The sequence below is a fragment of the Lolium rigidum genome, chromosome 5 (genome assembly GCF_022539505.1).
Source record: "Lolium rigidum isolate FL_2022 chromosome 5, APGP_CSIRO_Lrig_0.1, whole genome shotgun sequence".
Taxonomy (NCBI): Eukaryota; Viridiplantae; Streptophyta; class Magnoliopsida; order Poales; family Poaceae; genus Lolium; species Lolium rigidum.
Window position 1 is genome coordinate 245,424,662 of NC_061512.1, and position 25,611 is coordinate 245,450,272.

General features: G+C 41.6%; 3 protein-coding genes and 1 pseudogene across 4 annotated transcripts in view; 3 read left to right on the forward strand and 1 right to left on the reverse strand.

The window, feature by feature from the left end:
* LOC124657387 (putative cyclin-F1-2) overlaps nucleotides 1–1,509 on the reverse strand; it is a 37,469-nt gene extending 35,960 nt beyond the window's left edge. The window contains exon 1 of the mRNA XM_047195947.1: nucleotides 1,303–1,509. Coding sequence (XP_047051903.1) covers nucleotides 1,303–1,509 — 207 coding nt within the window. The remainder of the gene's footprint in view (nucleotides 1–1,302) is intronic.
* Nucleotides 1,510–9,686: 8,177 nt separating this feature from the next.
* LOC124652597 (ER lumen protein-retaining receptor erd-2.2-like) lies at nucleotides 9,687–13,923 on the forward strand. Its single transcript, XM_047191632.1, has 6 exons — nucleotides 9,687–10,007; nucleotides 11,705–11,904; nucleotides 12,564–12,704; nucleotides 12,776–12,856; nucleotides 13,365–13,489; nucleotides 13,568–13,923. Exons 1-6 carry the CDS (start codon nucleotides 9,785–9,787, stop codon nucleotides 13,614–13,616), a joined length of 819 nt encoding a protein of 272 aa, XP_047047588.1. The 5' UTR covers nucleotides 9,687–9,784; the 3' UTR covers nucleotides 13,617–13,923.
* A 2,150-nt stretch (nucleotides 13,924–16,073) lies between these two features.
* LOC124655307 (transcription initiation factor IIB) lies at nucleotides 16,074–19,198 on the forward strand. 2 transcript variants are annotated; one of them, XM_047194228.1, is made up of 7 exons: nucleotides 16,076–16,443; nucleotides 17,178–17,202; nucleotides 17,725–17,854; nucleotides 17,952–18,082; nucleotides 18,161–18,249; nucleotides 18,685–18,761; nucleotides 18,849–19,198. In XM_047194228.1, the coding sequence occupies exons 1-7, from the start codon at nucleotides 16,091–16,093 to the stop codon at nucleotides 18,980–18,982; spliced, it is 939 nt and encodes a 312-aa protein (XP_047050184.1). In that variant the 5' UTR covers nucleotides 16,076–16,090; the 3' UTR covers nucleotides 18,983–19,198. The 2 variants fall into 2 exon arrangements, with proteins under 2 accessions (XP_047050182.1, XP_047050184.1); XM_047194226.1 differs by having other exon boundaries at nucleotides 16,074–16,443; nucleotides 18,685–19,198.
* Nucleotides 19,199–22,145: 2,947 nt separating this feature from the next.
* Nucleotides 22,146–23,864, forward strand: LOC124657388 (annotated as a pseudogene).
* The last annotated feature ends 1,747 nt before the right edge of the window (nucleotides 23,865–25,611 follow it).

Consider the following 25,611-nt stretch of genomic DNA (forward strand, 5'->3'; position numbering starts at 1 on the left):
TCACGTTCAAACATGGAAGCATATGTGATGGATGGCCAAGAGTCGCGACGAATCGCTCTCTAGTGGATCAAAATCGTCCAGGCCTAAAGCACAACTATGAGGATAGCTGCATGAACAAAAAGATTCAACTGCTCGTCCTGATTAATTTGATGTTGCATAAGTAACAGCAAAATCGAGCAAAAGTTGAAAGAAACGAACTACAGAACTAATGGTAGGGGAGGGAGGGGTTATAGGTGTTACACCCTTGGTTAAAGACACTGCCACGCCGCCGGAGATGGAGATGGGGGGAGAGAGGAGGCTAGAGATGAGAGGGCTCACCGATCACATAGATTTGCGAGCTCCATGGATATGGACTTTGGGTTTCGGGGAAAAGAGGTGCGCTCGTTGGCTATCAAACAAACAAGGTGGTTTGATGATGATTGTATTGATTGTGAATAAAGAGAGGGTTACAACAATGATTCGATCATCTTCACGCGGGCTCCTCCTAGCCTTTACATAATAGGCTAGGTCTCAGAATCTGGGTTGATTACAAAACTATGATTATGCCGGTTTCCCATATGGGATTTTTCTTATTTAATAAGTTTGGTTCCTGGGCTTCAGATGATTCTAGGCTTGTAATACTTCATGGCTTCACCCGAATATGCACCAGGGTTATCAATGTTATGGGCTCGATTAGGCGTACCCATGTCACACATTTTAAGGGGCTTTCTTCCCCAATGGTACCTAACTTTTCACATCTCCTTCCTGCCCCATTGCTGACCTTTCTTGAGCTTTCTATATCTCTATTACTTTCATGATTCTTACTCTCATTTGAGGAAAATAGAGAGGAGATCTAGATCTACTATCCTACAAATCAAATCCCCTCTTTGTGAGGGAATCCTCTAGATCTAGATCTTGGAGAAAAAATTATTGCTCTCCTCCTTTGTTCTTCCTCTTATTTTTCTGATATTTTTTGTAGCTTTAGTGGAATTTGGGAGTGAAGGATTTTTCATTGCATAAGGTACATTGGTTTGAGTTCTCCGCAGTGATACGTGGAGGTAAAAGTTCGTGAGTATTTCTCCCGGGTGTTTGTACTCGAAGCTTGTTCCTCTTGGGTATTGACATAGGCATCCCCAATGGGCCTGCCAAAGATGGTACCCGGGGTTTACTGGAGGCCCACGAGGCGAAGAATATGAAGTTCGGAAGCCCAGTTAGTGTTAAGGAAAGTTAGAGTTGTATTAGGAAATATAGACTTGTAACTTTACGGGTTGAGCTCAGAGAGTTTCCCGAAATCTGTAATCTTGTGTAACACGGTATAAATACTTGTTGTTCACTGGTGCGCTCCTGCATGAGGTGCCTGCGGTGGTACGCTCTCTCATGTTTGTTGCCTTCTGTAGCATTTTCCTCCATTGTTGCTGCTCGAGTTGTTGCTGCTCTCTGCCTCTTCCTCTTCACGGCCGCGAGAATCTGCATCAGGCTGTGCGGCCGCGGACGAGCGAGGTGATGGCCGGCCGGAGCAGCGCAGGCCATCGCTTAGAGGAGTGGGTTCGTTGAACATGGCTCGCCATGGAGACGGCGCAGCTGAGGTTGATGCCATCACTAGGCGAGTCTCTCTCTTTCCCTCTTTCTCCGGCTCTCTCTCTCTCTCACGGCTTGGTAGTCACCCAACACATGTTTTGGTTTGGATGCTGGAGCAATTCAGTCTGGTGAGTTTCATGGAATTTTTTTGCTTCAACATTTGATTAGTAGGCGATTTACAATTTTGTTAGGGATGCTTTATCATTTTCTTTTGTACCATGAGATTTGGAAATATGAAATGAGCTTATTTACTAATATGACACTCTGAACATTTCAATCTCTATGTTTCTTTTGCAGGAGGTGGTTTTTTATCTGATCTGGAAATTATAGTGGAATGGTAAATTGATAGCATCCAACATATATGAGAAGGTGAGGTATCTTCCGTGCCTACATACAAATTCAGACAATCCTCTATCCATCATGATTATAGAATTATCTTACAGATATGGTCATGTTCTACAAGTCATGTGGTTCATACAAAAATATTTAGTTGTTCTGGTGGTTAATATGTAGTGAATTCGTGTCACGAAACATTGATTTTGAAAAAGCTACTTTGAATACATATAATGCTTGAATTTGCCTTTGGGCTACAGTTTTCAGAAAGAATTGTGCTCTATTCGGTTTGTTCATTTCATTTATAGGTGGATTAGTATTTATTTCTTATACAATGGAAAATGCAGAGTAGGGGCTGAGATGTACAGTATATGTTTATAGACATTTGGTTGTACAGGTACAATCAATATGAACAATTAAATATTTTACGATTTGGTAATTTAAATTATTAGCCATGCACACCATTTTTTTTGTAGGAGCAATATTTTTTACTGTATATTGGTAAACTGTGTTTGAACAGGTCAATTGCAAAGATCGCGCCAGGCTTACTTCCGATATAGAATATAATTGGTAAAATATTCTGAGATCATGGTGAGCTTAATTGATTCTTTGTACTTGGGTTTGCATCTTCTCCTTTCTGTCTTTCATTGTATTACGAATTGTTAAAAAGTTATTCTAGATTTATTATGGTTATGGTTGCTGCTCTGAGCTATACTCTTATGTGATGTTTTTTACTACCTCCTTCCTTTCTGTAGTGGTTCATGGGTAAGAGACTAGGGGTACGATGTTGCACTGACAGCTCTCCATGGTAGCGGCGACGAGTCAGCTGATGGGATGTTCGGCAAGATCGGAATTCCCAACCTACATGAACATCTTCTCCTTTTGAAGGTCAGTAAAGATGTTGTTTTTTATTCTTCATTTGTTATTACTTATTAAGAATCTGAATTTATTATTTGAATGAGTTTGTAGTGTCTGCTAATTGTTTGATTCAGAAGTTAGTTGAGCATTATGCTCTTGGACATGGCTACCAAGTGTTCCATGAAGTGTTCATACCTACAGTCCTACATGGTTGGCTTTGATGGTTTTCTAAATATGGTCAATGATTATTGTAGTTAATAAGACGATTGTTTTAGTTGCCACCAGGTTTTAGTCTACAATATTGTTTCTCATAAGAAATTGGGATACAGTCATACTTTAGAGAGGACATTTAAATAAGCTATACTTTATTCCCAAGTCATTTACACAATTTCTGATGCAATCTATTTTATGCATCCATTCTCTTTGTTAATTTACTTATTTCATGTTTCTGAATGCATACCTTTAGTTGAGAGTTCTGAATGCCCAATTGCCAACTATTGCTTCATTAAACTTGTTATATTGACTGATGGGCTGTATTATTAATCTACTGGAGTACACATGCAATCAATATCCATTACCTGGCAAATTATTTGATTTAGTTGCCTGGTCAAATACATATTTTGTTACAGCGCCCGGCCTTCCATGTATCTCTATTATTGCTTATTTGTTTGGCCTTCTGTGCTAGCAGAACTATTTTATTCCAATTATTTTTTTGAATGGTGTGCTTTATACATCCAAATGTGAGCCTCATCCAGCCAAGCAAGTCCTGCAGCCTACTGCTTGGATCTGGTTGCGTGGTTCAGAGATGGTATTTATTTTGTCGTCTTCTATTCATTTCATGACTTATGTCATTCGTGGCTTAGATTGAACTTGCTCTTTGTCTTTAGGCTGGTTCTTTCAGAGCTAATATGTGGGTTTTTTCTTTTCAAATTTCTCTCCGAATCTACTAATTTTTGTGATAGTTGATGCAGTAAACAACTATTGTGCATAATCATTCGTTGTAGGTAGTTAATTGACTTGAAAATATCATCTGGTTATCAAGAAGGCCACCATACTTGATGTCAGTAGTGAGTGGGGACATGCTTCTTCAGCGAGAGGTCGACCCTTTTTTTCCTTTGCACAGACGACTTCAAGTGGCCATGTTTTGTCTCAGCATAGCTACTGATCCTTCTATCCTTTTAGCACATACTCCCTCCATTCCCAAATATAAGACATTTTTGGAGTTCAGTTTGCTGGATCAGCTCACAGTGAGCATGCGTTCCAGACCTTGACTTGAGCAGAGCTAAGCAGCGTGTTCTTAATAATCTGAAGTTTTGGCTTGGTTGTAGGTGGGGAGCATCAATCAATTCCGAACCAGCGTCAAGTAGTAAATGACTCTGATGGTGATCCAGTTACATGGAAAGAGTACAAAGAGTTCTTGAACATTTTACTCTGACCGAATAATTGGTAAATTGAACTTGAACCGACTTATTTCTTGGATTTTTGATCGACCAAGTATGTACTTTTAGAGACAAATAATCGGCAGTGTTCTTCACATATTATGTTGTAGGCATGTGTACTTCACATTTATATTATCGATTAGATACTGATCGGATATTTTGAGTAATCTTCTGGTAGATGCTCAGGATCTTGATGATAGCATACGGTCAGTAGCAGCAGGCAATCTCAAGCAGCGCCAGGAGCTTGATTTTCCCGACTTCCTCCTATCCTTATCAGCAGAGCTCTCCAAGGATGAGAGCCCACCTGATTTTAGAAGGTTTGCTGGCATTATCTTTAAGAATTTAGTGGATGGAAATTATTCTGAAGATAGCAACCAAATCATCAAATGATGGATCAACTTATCATATCCCTTGGGCGCGTGTATTTGAGCATGTGCATTCTCCAGCTCTTGCAAAAAGATCTTTTCATAGATGAAGACATCCGCTGCATCATGGCTATGCTATCAAAGAGTGGTAAAGATGTTCCGAAGCATCCAAGAAATTACGTGGAGCAATATATTTTCTTGCCTGAGGTTTTCGGTCAATCTCATTTGAGGTAGACCATTCAAAATTGAAAATATCATCTGAGCTTTCACCTTTTCTTAGCTTTCACTTCTGAGAGCAATGCCATCAATCTTCATCTATATTGTGTGCTCTCCTTTTCTTTAAGCATATCTTAATCTATATTGTGTGCATACTACAATGTTTATGAAAATAACATACATAGGACCCATGAGCAACCACCCATGTTCTTCAATCATGATTGAATGAGTTAATTAGACTTCATATTTATTCATTTCCTAGCAAGAACACTTGGGTGTGTGCTGCATCTAATGATTTTATTTTTTCACTTTACTATGTTCTTTTTCCATATTGAAACTATTTTTACATTCTTCTTGTGTTAGGTTGCCTAGCTAGCCATTGCTTCTTATGGTTGGACAATTATATGACAGTCGGAGACTGTCAGATTTAACTCCATCTTGCTAGGACTGGGACTGCTGACTGTTGCGACCGCTTTCACATTAGAACCTCCTATTTTCCGTTCAAGATTGTGCTGAGATTGTGATTGGTATGTCAGTTAGAAATATAATAAGAATTACTGTAACTCTTATATTGCTAAGCGAGGTTGGGATTCATATTTCTTGCTTTTACTAATCGGCTCTGTTTTTACAGGATAATTTGTTAATGGTACATTTTTGGAAAATAGATGCAATTGCTCTATACTAAAGACTATTTGGATTTTGATGTATCCAAGCAATACTCCTCGGTTCCCTCCTCTTAGTTATTCAGGTAATTGTCCTCTGCGTCTCTTCTCTATATTCTAGATCTGAACTCCCGTTGAACCCAGATGATATGATAGAGGCAGAGGGTGATGGTGCGATAGCTTTGCCGTACCGGCTGTTGAAATTATTGTAGAGGATTCAACCAAGGTGAGGATTTCCTGTACAAAGTTGGTACTTCGTCAATAACTAAAGGAAAGGAAGCTTTCGCTGCAACTGCTCTAGCTCTGTTAGACCTTGTATAGATGCCACCGGTCCGAGAAATTAAAGCATAAAAACAACAGATCCTAGAAGCGTAGCTATCCGTCGAATCCAAAGTTGCTTATAGGGAAGCCCAATGTTTGACCAATACACATCGTCTGGTTATAACCCACTTTGCAGGGTTCGAAGTGCTCCTGATGCAACAAATGCTCTGTAACGAGTTTTGAAAAATACAAAAGCAGCTGCACATTCCTGTATACAGTTCCACAATTCAAATAAATGATTTACATTTACACTGGATAAATCCATTTGGTAATGGTTTGTGTTTCATGCCCTGGGTACACTAATTGTTTGTTCATTCAGGGCTTAGCAAGGCAATATTGTGGCTTGGAAAAGCAAGTAGTAGTAAAAACGATGCCAATAAAAGAAATTAGCAAAGTTTGGAAATGGCCTCTGTGAATGCCAACAAAAGGCAGTATAGTATATTCAGAAATACTCTTTGTAAACCTCCTTAAGAAATACCATGCGAGCCAATCAGACCAAGGCTGATTATTTTTCATTACCAAAAATCTATTTTTGTGCATGTCTTTATATACCTCAGACTCACTGATTGATTTTCATTTAGCATAATGTTTGGCTCCAAGAATGTAGTTTCTGTGATAGACTACTGTCCGTTTATTCGAATAGTTCTCACAAAGTTGAGCTCTGGAGTCTGATATGCATTATCCTTACTTGTATGGAACATCAAAGAGCTTGGCATCGGTACGAGGGGACACCATTGTGATTTGCATTATCCTTTAAGGAGAAAATGAATGGAAGGCCAATTTATGTACCAACGGAACGCCGCGCCGATGCTTCCGCTAAATGCAGGAGCAGTTGGTGTGGCTGATCACTCTTTTTGCGTAGTCTGCAATGGTACACTGCAATGTGTTTCCATTCATCTTTGTTCTCATGGAGTCTCCTCTGCAAATAATTATGAATTGAAAAGAAGATGTTTCAAAGTTTATTTTCAATGGTCTGTATACTAAAAGCACCTTCCGTGTTTTTCATATATATACACTCAGTGATGATTTACACAGATTGAATTATTTTCTCTGTACCACATGTTTACTTAATGATGATTTACATAGATTGAATTATTTTCTCTCTACCACATGTTTACTTTGTAATGAAAATGCTGGTTACAAAGACCTTGGTAAAAACATCATGATGTTTCTAATCTTCCTAATGAAAGTGTTCTCGCCCCTTCTTTTGTTTGTAGTTTGAAGACTACATTGCTGCTGGAAGTCTAGAAAGTGTCTGGAATCCAATCTACAGATTATGAAATAGCAAATGCATCGAAGAAACAACCTACACGATCATCAGAGGTTTCTACATAGCTCAACTTAAAGAGCCTGAAGATAAAAACGAGTACCTGATGCGGCAAGTCAAACAGTTCTTAAAGTTAAACCAAGATTGTATCTATAAATTTGCTGTGCATTCTGTAGTACTGTGCGGTTGTTTATATCCTATTTGATTTTGTTGTTTGATCCCTTTTGCAAACACAAGGTGTTATCTGGTCGGTTAGACTAATATGTGCAGTTTTGTGTTGGTTCCGGCAATCATATTAATGTTGGTGCTTCTGTTGTTCTCTGAAGGTATTATAAAGCGTTTTACAAAATATTCATCAATCTGAAAGACGGAGCTGTGCGCCAAGGCGTGACTCTAAATTTGTTACTATGTTTGTCATTTAATTCAACCGAAACTTCTGTAAAACCATATTGGCAATTAATTTTATCGATGTTACATAAAAAATATATTGAAAAAAGCTTCACGGGTTCGTGCGCCAAGGCGCACATCTAAATCTAGTTTATCTTTATGGAGAGACACCTCTAATGAACTGTGGACCCCGGTTCTTTCTTTTACACTGATAAATTCATCTACTGTAAATATTGTTCTGTTTACTTACTGCACGCACTGTTCTCTTTATTTCACTTCAAACAAACATCTCTTTCCACACTATACAGTTAATCCTTTGCTTTCAGCAAAACCGGCGAGATTGGTAACCTCACTGTAAGTCGGGGCAAAGTATTTTGGTTGTGTTATGTGCAGATTTCACGTTGTTGCTGACGCCGTTAATGCGCCCTGCCAAAAATCAGCTAGCAACACCTTCCGAAGTGATTTGTTTCTCCTACTGGTCAATTAAACCTTGGTTTCTTACTGAGGGAAAACTTGCTACTTTGCTCATCATACCTTCCTCTTGGGATTCCCCAACGGTGTGCCCTGCACAACAACAATGGCATCCATGTCCTTTCAACAACCTATCAAACAACGCAATTTTAGCTCCCCAACTGCTAAATACACCCATCATGTGTGTAGGGAGAAAGTTAGCTAGCATTAGCTAGATCTTACATCGTTTCTAAAACACTTAATGTGGTTCTGGATCTTGCACGTATGGTTGTACAAATGCAAACTATACTTGTATAATATTGTTGTGTTTACTTTGAGACTATCATTTTCAAGAAGCTTAATCCAAACATTTATAATCTAAACATACTAGTTACTCCACAACATTAACCTATTTGGCTTTGCTTTGAGAAGATGACATCTATATCTCTTATAAAGCAAAACCCCATTAGAAGGAAGGTCATTTAAGTTGTCTATCTCAACATGCAAGCTATCCACATCATCCATTCTATTAGCCATCCAATTGTCCATGTCATCTCCCACTAACATTTATTAATACTCTACATGCAAGCCACATCATCTATTTTTTAAGATTCAATTATCCACATCATCAACTTTTAGCCGCCAACTACATAACCACATCATCTATTTTTTAAGCCATCCAATTATCCACATCATCAACTTTTAGCCGCCAACTACATAACCATTTCAAGTCAGTTTTTAAGTTAGTCTCTTGAATATTTACTTATTCTGCATATTCCCACAAATAATATCACATTCCAATCAACTTATACCCTTTGTTTTTTACAAAATAGAGTTATCGGAGAAATTCCCGCTGCAACGCGCGGGGTATCCTTCTAGTTGTTGAGATGCTAATGGCTAGTCAAAGGGTTAATTAATATAATATGATCTCTTCTAGAGCACAATACAATAGTACTAGAGTTGACTTAGCGCATCAATAAAATTAAAAATCTTACTAGCTCTCTTTAGTTCCTTCGCCAATAGTGAATCCTAGTCAGTGGTAGGGCTAAAACTTCAAACTTATGTAGTCAACTTAAACTTATGTAATTAAATACATGTATTTGTATGAATTTTTATTTTTTCATCTAGTTTTACCTGTATTGCCAAAAATTGTGCCGCTACACAACATATATGTGGTGGAGGTCCTAATGTTACAAGCTCATGACACCCACCTTTAAGGTATCCGTAGGTCAACAAAATTTCGGTGTGGTATAATTGGCAACTAGGCTTCTTACCAAATACTTCATCATGCCTCTTAACCCTCTTCACTACCTCCCCATGTGACCTCTTTCCGCACCCCTTCCCGTCACCGATCACCTGGCGTCTAATTCCCCCACCGCGCCTCCTCGACTCTATCTCCATTTTCACCTAGCGTCTCCTCCTACCTCAGCCTCCTCTCGATTCCACTCAGGCTCGTCCTTAGCCTCAAATTCACAGGCAAACCTTCTTAGGCTACATCGACTTGTGATACCAAACCATAGCCGTTTTGGTGAGAGTTTAGCTTTCGATATGTTAGAGTAGTCATATTCTCAATGAGTGAAGAAATTATCAATTTAATATTGAAATATGACCTCCAAAAATACAATCACCGGAAAAGAGAAATGTGATATCCAAAATTCCCAATGGTCTTTTTTTTACATGGAATTCCCAATGGTCATTAATTTTCACCTCCAAACTAAAAAAACGCAAAAATTACCAACCGAGCCATAAGTGCGGCAGATCTATCTATCCGTCACCTCCCCACCTTGGCCTCCAAAAATAACTCACGGGGTACGAACGCTATCGCACCAAAGGTGGGGGAATAATAAAGAGGAAAAAAAAAATAAACGGAAATAAATCCCGAGTTTTCCGATCGGAGGCGACGCGACCGAGGCTCCGCCGACGACGACGATGAGGGGGACGAAGCGGCCGCTCGGCGTGGTGACGGCATGGGTGCGGCGTCAGCCGCCCAAGGTGAAGGCTTTCCTCGCCGTGGTCACGGGCATGGCCGCGCTCGTCTTCATCCGCTTCATCGTCCACGACCACGACAACCTCTTCGTCGCCGCCGAGGCCGCGCACGCGCTCGGCATCGCCGTCCTCATCTACAAGCTCACCAAGGAGAAGACCTGCGCAGGTTCGTGTCGCCCCCTCTCCTCCGCCGCTCCTCTTCGCGTTCGGATCCGTGCGAGGCGGCCCCTCCGGACTTCGATTTTTATTGAGATTTTGCGCGATTCAACAGCGTTTCTCCGGCCGCAGCATGTATGCATTTTTTCCCACAGAAAAAAATGTGTTTTGTTTGTTACGGCCAATATCTAGTCAGGACATCAGATTGGATTTTATTTTCCGATCTACTTATGTTTACGGTAATTCCCACGAGCTGATTTCTGTATGGAGTAGGCAGCCTGTTTCTATAGTCTTTTGGTATGTAAGATGAAGGTAATTATTGATCTGGTACTACTCTCTTTGAACTGCAAGGCGTACTATGTTAGAAAGTTGTGATAGCATCATGTTTGTGAGGATATTTGATTAGATGTATGGCACTGTGACTTGGCTTGGCTGCGCTCCAGTCTCCAGGGTTGGGGCCGAATATGCTAAAGAGGCAAGTTAGTAAAACTTGTCTCTTTCAATCATATTGCGTGTTTTTCAGGGCCTGCTCTGTCTAGTTGCATACACTGGTGGTATGTCTACACTGATATGGTTTCACAGCTCTGTCTGGGTATTATCAGCCATATATAATTGTTTTGGAGTGAGTTTATGTTGAGGGGTTAACGTGTTATGCTTCCAGCCTTCCATTAATATGAATTGAGAAAATTGTCCTTGTAGTAAGAGAATTCTTTGGGCAAGTTTTCTGCTTCGTGAGATGATTTGTTTCCAGTTTTTTTTTCTTTCAAGTTGCTTCCATTCAGAGAGTTTGGTATAAACTGGTGGTAATTTATTCGCTGGCCTGGTTTGAAACTGTCGCTGGGTATTATGAGCCATATAGTTTTGTTTCAGAACTAGTTTGTTTGGAGGTGGTAACTTTGTTTGCATCCAGCCTTCCATTATTACTTGGCAGCAATTTATCCATATAAAGGAATTTTCTTTTGGCAAGTTTTATCCTTCAGTTTGGAGGTCCTTATGCTTTGAAGTTGATTTGTTTTTCGTATGCAAACTGAATCATTTTTTGGAGAAGGCATTATTAATGAACCGGTCTAAAAATAATTAGCAGGCACCTATTTTCTTTTACTTCTACATTTGTCAATGATAGGTAATATGCTTCGTGCATTTGGGTCCATATGGGCCCAAATATGTAATATTAAGTTGTTGTGCTCGAATGGATATCCTTTTATCTGATGGAACATACGGACTGAATTCTTTTTGACATGCAATTTGTTGACGATATTTGGATCCTCAACTACGATATCTGTGCAAATTTTCTGGAAAATGACAGCATTTTATTTTGGAGTAAGTCTGTCTGGAATCATCAAAACTTTAGAAGCTCAATGTTTATCTGTGATATCAGCTTACAAATAGTTGCTCTAGTCAAAACGTCAAAGTTGCCCTGATACCCATCACCCAATGTTTATGTTTTGTCTGCTTTGTTTACATTGGTCTCAACCAATTTTTTTTTGTCATGAATATAGTACTCCCTCCGTCCCACGGCAAGTTTTATGGATTTGAGGGAGTATTTGTTTTAGTCAGAAAGGCCATTCTCGAGTCTTAACAAGCATGTGTGACATAAATTATAGTATAACTTGCTAGCTTTTATTGTATGACTGATGTGTATTTTTGTGGGTGTATTACTGTTCATTTTTACTAAGAGCGTGAATCATTTTCTCTTAAATCTTGCAGGACTATCCCTCAAGTCTCAGGATTTAACTGCATTGTTTCTAGCTGTTAGACTGTACTGCAGCTTTGTCATGGAGTATGACATCCATACTGTGTTGGATAGCGCTACGCTTGTGGCTACACTTTTTGTGATTTACATGATTCGGTTCAAATTGAGGTCAACATATATGGTGGACAAGGACAATTTTGCATTGTACTATGTGGTAAGAACACATGAACTCCTATCCCCAACAATATATATATAGTTTAGTTAGCAAGCATAAACTGGCTATGCCAGTGATGTTTACATTTTTGTTCAGTTTGATTACGTGGAGCCAAAGCTGAGCTTATGAATGCTTAGATAATTATTTACTTTTCTGCAGATTCGTAGCTCTACTTGTTTCTTGTTTGGCTATCTTCGATCCGAAAACTGTGTTTTTTATATATTTTCTGGTGTCTTTCTTGCATGAAAGTTGCAACTATTTCTGAACCTGTGTTCTAGATCACTCTTTCATTTTGCTTTTCTGGATATTGGTAGGTCTGTTATTGCCACCGCTGCCTTCCTTATTTGTAAATTTGTGCTCAGCTGAGCAAAGGATTGCAGTGATATAATAACTATGAACATCAAGATGTTTAATGTGAACTCACATAGGATGACTTGTGGTGGTAAATAGTTGAAGGCTTGAAGCCTTGTTAAGTCTTTTTTAATTCATCAGTGGGTCTAAATGCTATCAAACCATGTATCACTATCCAATAGCGATGAAATTAATAGGGCCACTAGATATTTTTTTTTTGCTTCTGTCGTGTTGCTCACAAGCCAATTAATTAATGTGCAATTTGTCAGACACTTATTGTATTTGGTTATTTGTTGCGTTATTTTAAGGTGGTACCATGTGCTGCGCTGGCGCTACTTATTCATCCATCAACGTCTCACAACATTGCAAACCGGTTCAGCTGGGCATTCTGTGTTTACTTGGAAGCTGTTTCAGTGCTGCCACAACTGCGTTTGATGCAAAATACCAAGGTAAACAATAGTAGGCAATCCCGTTGACTTTAGGGTGAGCTTTTCTGACCAAAGCTTTCCATGTTGTGCAGATTGTGGAACCGTTCACAGCTCACTATGTGTTCGCTCTGGGGGTTGCGAGGTTTCTTAGCTGTGCCCACTGGGTTCTTCAGGTTCGTGTTTTGTACAAATGCTTGAGCTAATTCTTTAAGTACAACTCATGTGTACCGTTTGTCTGCTAAGTTCACTTAGCATAGCATTTGGTGTTAATGCCCAGTAATACAAACATTATCTTGCAAGCAAATGTTTGTTTGAGCTGAGGCATTTGTTATTGCTGCCATCTGTGTTTAACTGTTTATACACTGTTCATACTCGAAATGACAAGTGATGGTCTGTTAGTTCCCTTGCTCCTTGGTATGTTTACTTACAATATCAATATTGAGTAATCCTGTGAGGTGGTGATTCTTGTTTTGCCTTTGTCTGTTCTAGGGTAGTTGGGTACAACTTGCGAAATGTCCAATTTCTAGTATTGTTGAAATCTCGAGAAACTATGTACTGTGCATGTGGAAGTTGCTAGTTCATGAGTTCTTTTAAAATGAAAACCCCATGCATGTGGTGTGACTGACTCGAGTCTTATTTTATACACCGCTGCTCACTAAATAGCCAAATTGATCTGTGCAGGTTTTGGATACTCGTGGCCGCCTATTGACTGCTCTGGGCTATGGTTTGTGGCCATCTATGGTGCTCCTGTCAGAAATCGTGCAGACGTTCATCCTGGCAGATTTCTGCTACTACTATGTGAAGAGGTAAATCCGCTATCACTTCCCCAGATATTAGAATGTGACCCTGAACATTACCTAATGGTGGCATTTGTGGTTACACAGTCTGGTCGGTGGGCAACTGGTGCTACGGCTCCCATCCGGGGTGGTGTGAGAACTGCAGCCACTAGCGCCGGATCTTCTGCGTCTCTCGCCAAGCACGAGACCGGAGCAGCCCTCTTCAGTTGATATTTTCAGTTACAACTATTAGCCAGTGAGGAAATCGCAGCAGACATAGGTTTTGTCGATGTAACTGTTAACAGCGTATGCCATGATATTCCTAACTTGAGTGTTCTAGCTTCCGTATGTTTGTCGCCGTTATTTTAGAAATGGGAAGCCATTAGTTATGATGACAGTATCTGTGCGAAAATGGATCTATGAAAGTTATGCTTGGAAGGCCATCTTAGCTTGTCGCTGTCCTACTGCGTTGGTGTTGCCGAGCTGATGCGGAGGACCGGTAAAACAATGTGCGCCTTGGTTTACTGGGAACGAGGGCAGTTGCATCATGCTTTGTTGCTCGCTCCGCACACCTGTTCCGTGCTCAAATTCTTGGGGCGACTGTTTACCTGTTACCCTGACGCGCGGTGGTGGATGTCGGTGGCATGGCCTTATTTGGTTTGAGACGTTGGTGTCTGACGGAAATGTTTGATCGCAACGAGTCTAGGAATAGGAGTCATCTGGTTCACTTTACCTGGAAAGTTTGCCATCTTTGTACCGACAGCAACGCCCTGTTTCGGTGCTGGACCTGTTGCAGGAAGCTGGACACGGACGGCTACCACTTGCCAAAAAAGAATTGCTCATCTAAAAAGTGAAAAAAAATGCCCAAAAAGTATCTAAAATGTTGCCTAACACAGCGGAACGAGACACTGCACGCGTCTCTATCTAGAAAATTAATGCAAAGTTGCCAGTTTCGACCTGTATTTTGTGGACAGGAGTGTAGATTTACCTTTTCTAAAATTTTAAAAATTGCCATTTCAATGTTTCAGAAAAATTGTAATAATTTATGCATATACATGTTACCATGATAGTTACCTTGATACTTACTCACTCGTGCAAATTTTGAAGACAAAAAGGACAGTATGTGGCTTACAAAAAAATATGAAAATTTGTATTTGTGTGTATAGTAGAAACCCAATCATTATCTTGCATATTTTTTTCATTTACGTATAGGCCATATATAATCATACTTTTTTTGAAAATTTGCAGGAGTATCAATTATATTATTTTATCTTTTAAAACTTTTGAAGCAACACTTTAAAAAGGGGTTTAGCTAGATCAGTATTGACCTAGATCAAGGTTTCACTAGTAGCTATTTTTGGTTCATGAAAGCAGTAGTTAAGTAACTAATTCCCTCAGTGTAGAGTCCGTGACACCGTAGAGCAGCTAGTTCCGAATAACGCCATGTAGGAGTACCCAATGACACATGGGGTCTCGGTCCACATTTTATAAATTGGACCCGTATGACACAACAAAGTTGCAAATCTTGCAAAACACCACATAATATCTGGCCGACACTTGTGGCTAACTTCAAAGTTTTCTAAGAGGGTAACCTTTTTATTTTATGTTTAGACGAGATGACAACTTTATGGTGTGGTGGTTCCAAAGAACGCCATGTAGCAAATGACACGTGGGACCATTTTTTTCTTCTGAAATGAGCCTACATAATCACGATAAGGCTGCAAATCTCGAAGAATACAACTACTCCTGTCCCTGGTGTACAACATAAAAATATAATACCATTAGAAAATAAATCATCTGAAATTTTAATGATATATGTTTTGTACTACTTCCGTTCTAAAATAAATGACCTAACTTTATCTAGATATAACATCTGATCCTTTAATGATATATGTTCTACATTGTTTCCATTCTAAAACAAATGATCTAACTTTATCTAGATATGCGTTGTGTTTGCTTTAAAGTTAGCACAACAAATAAATCTTTGCATTAAGCCTTCCCCACAATAACACTCACTTTCTCTTTGTATGTAGCCTCATTTGTTCGGCGTGGGTTGGATGCTTGGATTTTCTCTTCTGGCCTTTGTCTATATACGAATGTATTGCTCGAAAGTTGAATCACCTATTAGTTACTATGTATTATTATCTTACGCTGGTTAAATTGATAATCTAGAGATACACGCAACGCAAGAGCTAGAGCGCATAGTATCCGGCCGACAGGTGGGGCCTCGGTGCAAAGTTTTCTAAAATGGCAACCTCAATTATCCTTGACGAGGTGACAACTTTACGGTGACGTGGCTCGGATATTTCTTCCCCTCTGCTACAAAATCCAAAGCGCAGAAGAGAAAATCCAGGCGTCCAACCCAAGCCGGACAGAAACGGGAGTGGGTCGAGCCTCGAGCGAGCAAGATCCATTCCCACGGCACCGCATCCCATCCCGGCCCAATAAGAACCCGCTAGCCGACCCGACAACACAGCACAACACCGATCGAACCCGGCTCCCATTCCATTCCCCTTCCCCTACCGTGCTCCCCCCCAAATCGCCTCCGCACTCCACCGCCACCGCCACCGGCGTCGAGGGCCGCCGGACTCAGACACCACCGGACCCGGCGTCTGACGCGCGGCGGGCGCGATGAGCGACATCTTCTGCCCGGACTGCAAGAAGCACACGGAGGTGGCGTTCGACCACTCGGCGGGGGACACGGTGTGCACGGAGTGCGGCCTCGTCCTGGAGGCGCACTCCGTCGACGAGACCTCCGAGTGGCGCACCTTCGCCAACGAGTCCAACGACAACGACCCCGTCCGCGTCGGGGGCCCCTCCAACCCGCTGCTCACCGACGGGGGCCTCTCCACCGTCATCGCCAAGCCCAACGGCGCCCACGGCGACTTCCTCTCCTCCTCCCTCGGCCGCTGGCAGAACCGCGGCTCCAACCCCGACCGCTCCCTCATCCTCGCCTTCCGCACCATCGCCAACATGGCAGACAGGTCCTCCCTCCCCCCGTTTCCCCATTTCCGTGCCGTCTGTTCGATCCGATCCATCCAAAATAATCATGCCTCGGTTTCAATTTCTGAGATTTAGATGTACTGTAGTGAGATCAATACCTCGTGTCCTCGTCTTCACACCGGACGCCGGTGCCCTGATTTGGGTTTGGGATAGGCCGGATTTGGGAGTCCAGGAGCGGATAGATAGATTTACTCTGTTATCATGCCTGGTGGTCTTATTAGCCGGTTCTGTGGATTTGGAATGCGTGACCCCTACTCCCTCCCTGCAAGGGGTTAGGGCTCCTGCTTTATCCTAGTAGTATACATGGGTAGGGATCGTATGGTTGGTTAGGTGGTGCGTGCTTTCCACATGGATCTGCTGTCTGCGGGGGGAAGGGTTCCATTTATGAGCACCTGTATGTATATCTAGAATCTTGGTTGATGCAGTGGATCCCATCAGGTGCTATAAAATCCTACTGGTAGATTTTCTCGTTACACATGTCCATGTGTTTGGTACAAATGTTGTTACTTATAGGCTTGTCGCACTTCCGAATGATTGCGTTATGCACTTATGTACTGGCAATGGCGAACTGCTGTTGGTGATGGCATTCAATGTCTAGTTTCTTTGAAACACTGAAAGATTCTTTGATGAGTATGCTGATTTACTACTGAAGTAGTTTTGGCCTTTTTTTTTGCAATATTTGGATTTTGACGATGTATTGACATCTCTCCTGCAGGTTGGGTCTTGTGGCTACTATTAAGGTAAGAGATTTGATTGTTATTTACATTTTCAGCTCACGTCCGGAATATCTAGTACAGCCGTACTCCCTCTGTGCGACTACTAGCAGTCGAGCCATGTTAAGATTGCACAGATCAATTAATTGTTATGTGCATGTAGTTTTGTGTCTGATCACATCACCCAGGGCTGTCTTAAAGATGCCAAGCATTCATAGTCTCAATTATGTTTGTTTACTTTGGGTAATGTTTAAAATCCATCAGGATGTTTATAGGGCGCTTTACAAACTTCTGTCCTAGCTTATGTGCTAAAAGAGCTGGGATCCATGTTACGTAGTGTACGTGTCTATTTTATTTTGAGAAAAATCATCGCAAATCATTATGTTGAATACCTGGTGTGTTACGCTTGCATAACACTTGTCCATCTTCTCATTGTTAAAGTTCATTGCTGCTTCCCTAGAGTTATTTTAGGAGTTCCATACAGTAATATGCCACTGGTTTGTAGCGACGGTACACTTATCATATTATTTTTGTGCAACTTTTCTGAAGGACCGAGCCAACGAAATCTATAAGAAGGTGGAAGATCTCAAGTCTATCAGGGGAAGAAATCAAGATGCCATATTAGCTGCTTGTCTTTATATTGCTTGCAGACAAGAAGATCGTCCTAGGACTGTAAAAGGTAAGTGATGTTAGTAACAAATTTCTGATTCTGTGGACATTAGAAATCAGCAGCATACATCGTCTGATGTCATTCTTTGACATGTTGATTGTTGCAGAAATATGTTCCGTTGCCAATGGAGCTACAAAGAAAGAGATTGGCCGAGCAAAAGAATTCATTGTGAAGCAACTGGAAGTTGAGATGGGCCAATCTATGGAGATGGGAACCATCCATGCTGGAGATTTCCTGGTTTGTTGCTACTTAGCAGTTAGCATATAAACTTGTGAAGTTGGAAGTCGATGACTTATAAGCTTGCAAAATCTGCAGAGGCGTTTCTGTTCAACTCTTGGGATGAACAACACTGCTGTGAAAGCAGCTCAGGAGGCAGTTCAGCGCTCAGAGGAGCTTGATATCAGGTTAGGCCTTTTTCTACTTTCTACACACAAGATGGGCTGGTCCTATGATCCTGTTGTGTTCCAACTCTGATAACAAACGGCATTATATGACATGAAAGTTTGTCCAATTAGCCTCAACATTTGTCATGTCTACTTTTGGCCTCTCAGTCACTAGCGCCATGCATAGGCTTGATTCTTGTAGGGTGACATCACGAATCATATACTATTAGAATAACTAGTCTTGAGTTAATTGCAAATGCAGCTAAATTCTACCCTATGTACCACAAGTAACTGATTTGGCAGAGGCAACTTACACAACTTTCAGTTTAATATGGAGATACCGAAGTGCTAGTATTTGACTCTTTGGATATGGACCTGCTTTACTCGTCAATTTTCTAGTGTACCTTCTTTGACCTAGAAAGATTTGTTTACACTTTATTCCAATCTGCCGTGCAGGAGGAGTCCTATTTCAATTGCGGCTGCTGTCATTTATATGATAACCCAGCTCTCAGAGGACAAGAAGCCACTTAAAGGTTTGAAACGATTGACCCATTCTGTCCTTTTCGCCTACACTTTTGGTGAAATAATAATATTAACGCTGGGATCCACGCACTCTGCAGATATCTCCCTGGCTACCGGTGTGGCAGAAGGCACCATCAGGAATTCGTACAAGGACCTGTATCCGTATGCTGCGAGGCTCATCCCGAACTCCTACGCCAAGGAGGAAGACCTAAAGAACCTCTGCACACCATAGGAATCGATTCACCATTTCTTTCTCTCTACCCATCTTACTTTTTTTTTTATCTCACATAACTTTGAATTAGATTTGTTGGAGAGGAGTTATGTTGTTGTGAGCATTCACTGGCCATGTATATTTCCCTGCCAATTTTATGTGCATGGACCCGTCGGATCATAACAAAGCTGTCTGGGGGCTAAGTTACTGTATTAGATCTGTTTTCCTTTCTGCTAAGCTGATGCAGAGATCGATTTCTAGCTGTACTGCACATGGTCAGAGAAATCATCTCCTATATCGTTCCAGGAGGACTCCCAAAACTGTCCATAGATGCTATAGAGCTCTTTAGACATGTATCATCCCCTTTGACATGAGCACTGGCTGATAGCAAACAAGTACCCGACAAGAAAGTTTAAACTGAAAACAACACGGAGACCCAATTTCTACAACATGATTAGACACCAAATCTCAAATTCTCTAGTAGGGAGCATTTGGGTTGGAATCAAAGAACAAAGTGAATTGTCTCCTGTTGTCGATCAGATCATCATCTTTACAAGACATTCCACCCATGATCCATCTCCGTCAAAACTGTGAATTCAGCTATCTCAACCTTGTGGTTCACCATGGTGTATATCCAGAGGATGGGTGCTTAGGCTACATTGATCGGAACAATTTCTTCATGGTTTGCATGTGGACGTATCATCATATCCTTGGACAGGAAGCCCAGAACATCTACCGTGAGCTGAGAGGGCGCAGCGGGGAGCTGATGTAGACGGCCCAGAGAGGACAGCGGTTCTTGGAGACCACTGAGCCTATTGTCTGGATCGCCTTTCTGCAAGTTGTAGATCGTCCGAGCTAGGCACAGAAGAGAAGATCGAGACACAAGTAGACAACAATGAAGCCGTAGCTGCCGAGGGATTTTCAGTTTCTGTTTCGTAAATATTTTGGTATCACTGGATTTCACTGAAAACAGTTATTTCAGTTTTCATTTCGGCCAAAGGACAAAAACATCCCTAGTAGTTATGAATTTTGACAAAAAAGTTGAATATGTGTGTACCACTTCAAAATCTGAAATATGTTGATCAAAAGGCAAATACTTACAGTACCTACCAAAATGGCTGAAATTTAAAGAATTTCAACAAAATATAATTGAAAGTAAGAACCATGATACCGGAGAAGTTTCCTGAGTATTGGTGAGTGGCGAGCAGTTGGACAAATATATAATTTCTTACTTTTTATTTCTCCTGGCTCGGGCAAATAAATATACTTAGACAATGCGTGTTACAGAAAAGATCAATGTATTTTGGCTCATAGAACAATGCAAAAGTTCAATATTGCTACTATGACAACAAAGATACACAATTTAGCGAGGTAGGGTGGTCCAAGAAACAAGCTCTTGCTCCATGGTGTAGCTGCGGGTGACACCCTGAGTTGAAGAAGTAGCAGCCGAGAATTCATCGCGCCGTGTACCGGGGCTAGTGCCGAGATAATTGGGATAGTTTGAAGATAACAATGGCATGGCTTCATTGTCCCCCTCTAACTCGTGGTTCTTCTTCAGTACCATCTTGCCTCTGAGGAGCTGCAGCCTTACCTCCACTTCTTTCATGGTAGGCCTCTCTTTTCCTCTGAGCCTCAAACATGCACTTGCAAGGGAAGCTATCTCCATGATCTGTCTCTCGTTACCTTCTTCCAGAATCTGAACATCAACAATCTCCATCGTACCCGCAAAAAAAAAAAAAAAAACGATCTCCATCATAGTGTTATCTTGTAGGCTCTGAAGGAAGCTGCATATGTTTTTCTTCTCATCCCGGTAGTTCAGAAAGATTAGCTTCTTCCTCGTTAGGAGCTCGACTATTATCACACCAAAACTGTAATCATGGCCTCTTCTCAGTTAGCTGCCCGGTGTGGTACTACTCAGGATCAGGCATAGCCCGACGGAAGAATGGTACAGAGGAGGGCCTCTACGGGAGGATGTCGTCGCAAATCAGGTTGGCTACCTGCCCGACCAGGCCCAGTCGGGTTCGGCCTGCCCGACAGGCGTGCTTCATCTGACACAGCGAGCATCAAGCTCATCTTTTGGGATTCTCTAACCCGATGCCATAATATTTTTTAATTTTTTTTGCAATATTTATGAAATGTAAGAAAATAGTAATAATATTTTAAAAATGCGCGAGAATGAGAATGATATGAGGTGTGCATGCATGGACCTGGGACCGGCCTAGTCGTAGAAGTTACCGGTGATGTCTAAAACAGTCTTGTAACTCGGGATTAGCGCAAATGCAGTCCTAAAATTGCTCTGGATATTCACACGGCAATGGAGTGTAACCACTATGGCGCACCAGGTTGTCCCACAAGAAGAGATTCAGAGAAATGCATCCACTCCCAAACTTGCAGGCCAGCCAGAACGAAAAATGCTTTCAACTTCAAAATTTCATACTCCCTCCATGCTACAATATAACACGTTTTAGGAAGCTGTTTTAGTTTCCTAGAAATACATAGAGGGTGTATATTTTATTTTAGTTGAATGCTTGGTAACCTTGCGAAGAGCAATATCAAATGCTACTCTTAGTTTCCAATTTTCATAAAGTTGAAGTTATTTTAAAAAAATATAATTATGATTCTAAATATTTTATCGTATCTTTAATTCTATATATCAAAAAAAATCAAAATCATATATTTATTCAAGTTCAAAGAAAAAATTGCTGAAAATATGTGTTGTTACTAATAGAAAGATATAATTCATAGTGATTTGCAGAAATAATCATTTTAAAGGTTTATAAAATTAATACAAGTTTTAGGGTGATTGGCATTTTTAATAACCGTCCATCTACCCTGATCTAACGATGGTAATTAGACGGAACCAAACTGACGGAACCAAAATTGCGGGACCAGAACCAAATTATGTGGGACCGGAACCTCAAATATATTTTGCGAAAATTATAAAAGACAAACGTCCTTTTTAAGCGGTCAAATCATCTGATCAAACTATACAAATCTTAAAGCAACAAATAAATAATCATATTTGCACACATCATAAAGTTGTCAGTCCTATTCTCACCAAATCTAAATCAACCTCGGTATCCTGTCTCTCTCATCCTCTCAACCTGTCCGTCTCTCATCTCTCACTCTCTCACTCTGGAAGCCCGGCGACGGAGGGGCGGGGTCTCTCCTGTCTTGCCCTGCGATGGTGCGGGAGTGGAATGTGACGGAGGGGAGGCCACGGAGGTTCTCTCCCGGCGAGTCCCGCGGTGGAGGGAAGTGGAAGGAGATGGAGGATCTCTCTCGGCGATCTCCGGGACGGAGGGCAGGGAGCGGCGACGGAGGGAAGCGCGGGGTGGAGGGGACGGCGGCGACGGAGGGCGCCTGGCAAGGTGAGGATCGGCAGTGTTGGTGGAGGCCAGCGAGGGGAGAAGCGGCGGCTGCGGCGTCGGACATGGCCGGCGAGGGGAGAAGCAGCAGCTGCGACGTCGGACATGGCCGGCGAGGGGAGGAGCGGTGGCGGCGGTGGGTGGGTTTCGGCCGCCGGAGCTAGGCGAGGAAGGAGTGGGCCGCGGCGGCTCAACTTCACGTCTTCTGTAAGTATGTCCTCTCTAATGCCATTCATTAATGTGAATTTGCTAGTATCTGAATTCGATTAGAGTCGCAACACATGAACTGTATGTGAGCCTATGGATCCGTTATGTTGTGATGTGCAAAATTCTGATGAGATATCATCTAGCTCCCTTAAGCATTTGAGCATCACTGGTTGTTGCTCTGACTGAGCATCGAAGTTTCTCTGTACTCTGTATTGCCTGAGTATGGAAGTTCAGCACATAAGGTGCATACCCCAGCTTGGCGTATTTCTGGGCTGTACATTCATGCATCCAAGGTGTGGTCCTCAGATAAGAGAGCTTCAGTAGCAAAAAACATTGTTTATGGTCTTGTTTCTGTTGCGAAGTCCTGCAGTAATGATGCTTTGAGGTAAGATATGGATAATGCTATACTGATCATATGAGATATGGCATAAGAATTATGTTTTTTCCATTAATATTTTACACTTAATGCAGGTTGACATTCTGGCTGTTCAATACAGTTATCCTCAGGGAGATAATCTCAAAATCTTGACATTTCACATCAAATGACTCCATCCATGATGACTAACAATATAAATGGTGGTGCACAGTGGTTTGATGGGAAATCCACGCCAATGCTATGGAAAAACAACTCCAATGGGAAACAAACCAAACATGTTGTACTGAATATACCACATGATTGGAAAGAAACAAGTACAATTTTAGCTGCACTAGAGAGGATTGAATCCTGGATATTTCTCGGATTGTCGAGACAGTGTGCTGGCAGGTAATATTTTACTCAGATCATATGATCTTGTTGACTCTTAAGTCTTAACTGTGAGCATCCCTTGCTCCAAACTAGGCTTGCAATCCTATAAGAATTACTCTGGAGTGATTCTTTTAGCCCTACTGATCTCTAAATAATTCTTGTTTCTCCACATTGTGAATTTTCTGAAGAATGTTCTTTTCCAGGCATTTAACTCCTCACATGCAAACCCCAGCAGAAGGTTCCTCAACCCCAAAGGCTAGGAGAGTGTCAGGCCCTTCTTTGGGTGATCAGCAGCAAGACAATTTTTCTGTTAACTTGTGGAAGGTTGCCTTTCACGACGTGTTCAGTAGAATTTGCCCCCTTCGTGCTGGTGGGCATGACTCATGAGTGACTGTTTGCCAGTATTGGCTGTTCATGAGTTCATCGACGCCCTTCGTTTCAAAAGATTAGGCATCTTTCATTATTGCTACTGTAACATGTATTTGATTTGTTCTGCTAGAAATGTGTAACCCGTTTAGATGTTGCAATGTTTAATGCCATCCTTCGTGAATCAGCTAGCAAGATACCAGCTGATCCTATATGATAGTTATGATGGGTGGAATGATGATGCCCCTTTTGGTGCCTACCTCGATGCCGCCCAGAGTGGAAAGGATGAAGATAGTTCAACGCCATGTTCAAATATTATGTTTTTTTTCTTTTAAAATTATAGTGTGCTTGCCATGAACGAATAATGAGAATAAGTGCACCAGTAGTCCATATGTAGAACACTTTTAATTAAATATTACTATTGGTACATTGGTACCTAATCGTTTGATAAAGTTCTGAATCTCAGTAGCTAGATGATTACATGCCAAGGCTACAAGAATACAAGCTGATTACATGCCAAGGCTACAAGAATACAAGCAGAGGAAGAGAGTACGCAAGAGAATAATTACTAAGCTAGCTCGCACGGGCAGATCGGCTAAATGAATGATCAAAATAAACAAACTGCCTTACTACAAGGAAACGTACATTTCAATCTACTCCTTGTAATTACAAGTTCTATCGATATCAATATCGATCGGCAACAGTAGATGCTCAGCTGACCACTCTACAGTTGGTCTTGATTACATTGTTGTTGCTGTCAGCATGAAGTCTGTCAGGAACGGAACGGGAAGCCTAGTCAGAGGTGCTCGGGTCAGTGAGCAGCGCCTGGTTGGAGGTTGGCAGGCCACGGTCGGCGAGCTACGCTGCGTCATCCCGATCGTGTGCGCCTTGCAAATTATGCAAAAAATCGTCGAGGAAAGCACGAGTGGCCGGCTTGGAAGGTAGCCCTGCCTGGGCCTGGGATCCACGTCGCCGAACGTCCACGTTCCGATCCCGTCGCCGACTAGGGGAGATCCATGGATAGCCTCTGCGCCACCTCCTGCCGCTAGTCCTATCGACGACAGGCGCTAACCACCACGTACCGTTCGCCTGCGACGCGGAGAGGACGGGGCCTGACCTCCAGCGATCACCGGCGACATGGGGAGGGGCGGCGGCGGCTGGCGCCTGCGACGGAGAGGACAGGGCCTGACCTCCAGCGATCCCGGCGACATGGGGAGGGGTGGCGTCGGACGCTCCTGTGTGAAGAAGGCCACGACGAGTCCAGTATAGAGCAATCAGGCCTGATTGATTTGGTTGATCAACATTTTTTTATTCTGATTTGATGAGTTGACAATAAAATATCCGTTTATAATTGTTATAGCATTATAGAAGTTACACAATATTTATCACCGATTTAATCAACGGTCACGAAATTTTTGATTAGACGGAACCCAAATTTAATTAGACGGAACCTAGGTTCCGTGCCAATCACCGTAAAAGAGCTCTAAAATTAAAGATATGAAAAAATACTAAAAATACATAAGCCATCGACTTTTTCTTGTATCAGTGTTTTACAATCTTGTGATCATACCGATAATAAATCTTGAGAGAGTTCTTCATCTACACCGTGCCTTCCAATCCAAACATGCTATCCATGGGCATTTGCCGAACAAATAAACTCATTGCCAATCTTCCAAAGTGAGATTTTTGTGGGCTCGTGAAAACAATCCTTCATCAAGATATTATCCCGAGTTTGTTATTTTGTAAAACTTTGGGTGAGTCACTTCCTTGCAAAATATGCAAGAACAAAGCAAAGAGGGGTTCTGAAGTTGTTCTTTGGGTGCTCGAACTAGAGGCATATGTAATCCTTGTTGCTTATTTTTACCCACAGATTAAAGTGAGACTGGAATGTATGAATTTTATTGACAATGCCACAAATATGTTTTTGTCCACCACCGTAAAATAAATAAATGATGTTTCTTAAG

What these genes read in the sequence shown, in the direction of transcription:
- LOC124652597 (XM_047191632.1), top strand. Translation starts at nt 9,785, where the DNA reads ATGAGGGGGACGAAGCGGCCGCTCGGCGTGGTGACGGCATGGGTGCGG. An exon ending in GTTTGATGCAAAATACCAAG is followed by an intron (nt 12,705 to 12,775) that starts GTAAACAATAGT and finishes CATGTTGTGCAG; the next exon opens with ATTGTGGAACCGTTCACAGC. An exon ending in TGCTACTACTATGTGAAGAG is followed by an intron (nt 13,490 to 13,567) that starts GTAAATCCGCTA and finishes GTGGTTACACAG; the next exon opens with TCTGGTCGGTGGGCAACTGG.
- LOC124655307 (XM_047194226.1), top strand. Translation starts at nt 16,091, where the DNA reads ATGAGCGACATCTTCTGCCCGGACTGCAAGAAGCACACGGAGGTGGCG. An exon ending in GTCTTGTGGCTACTATTAAG is followed by an intron (nt 17,203 to 17,724) that starts GTAAGAGATTTG and finishes ACTTTTCTGAAG; the next exon opens with GACCGAGCCAACGAAATCTA. An exon ending in TCCATGCTGGAGATTTCCTG is followed by an intron (nt 18,083 to 18,160) that starts GTTTGTTGCTAC and finishes CAAAATCTGCAG; the next exon opens with AGGCGTTTCTGTTCAACTCT.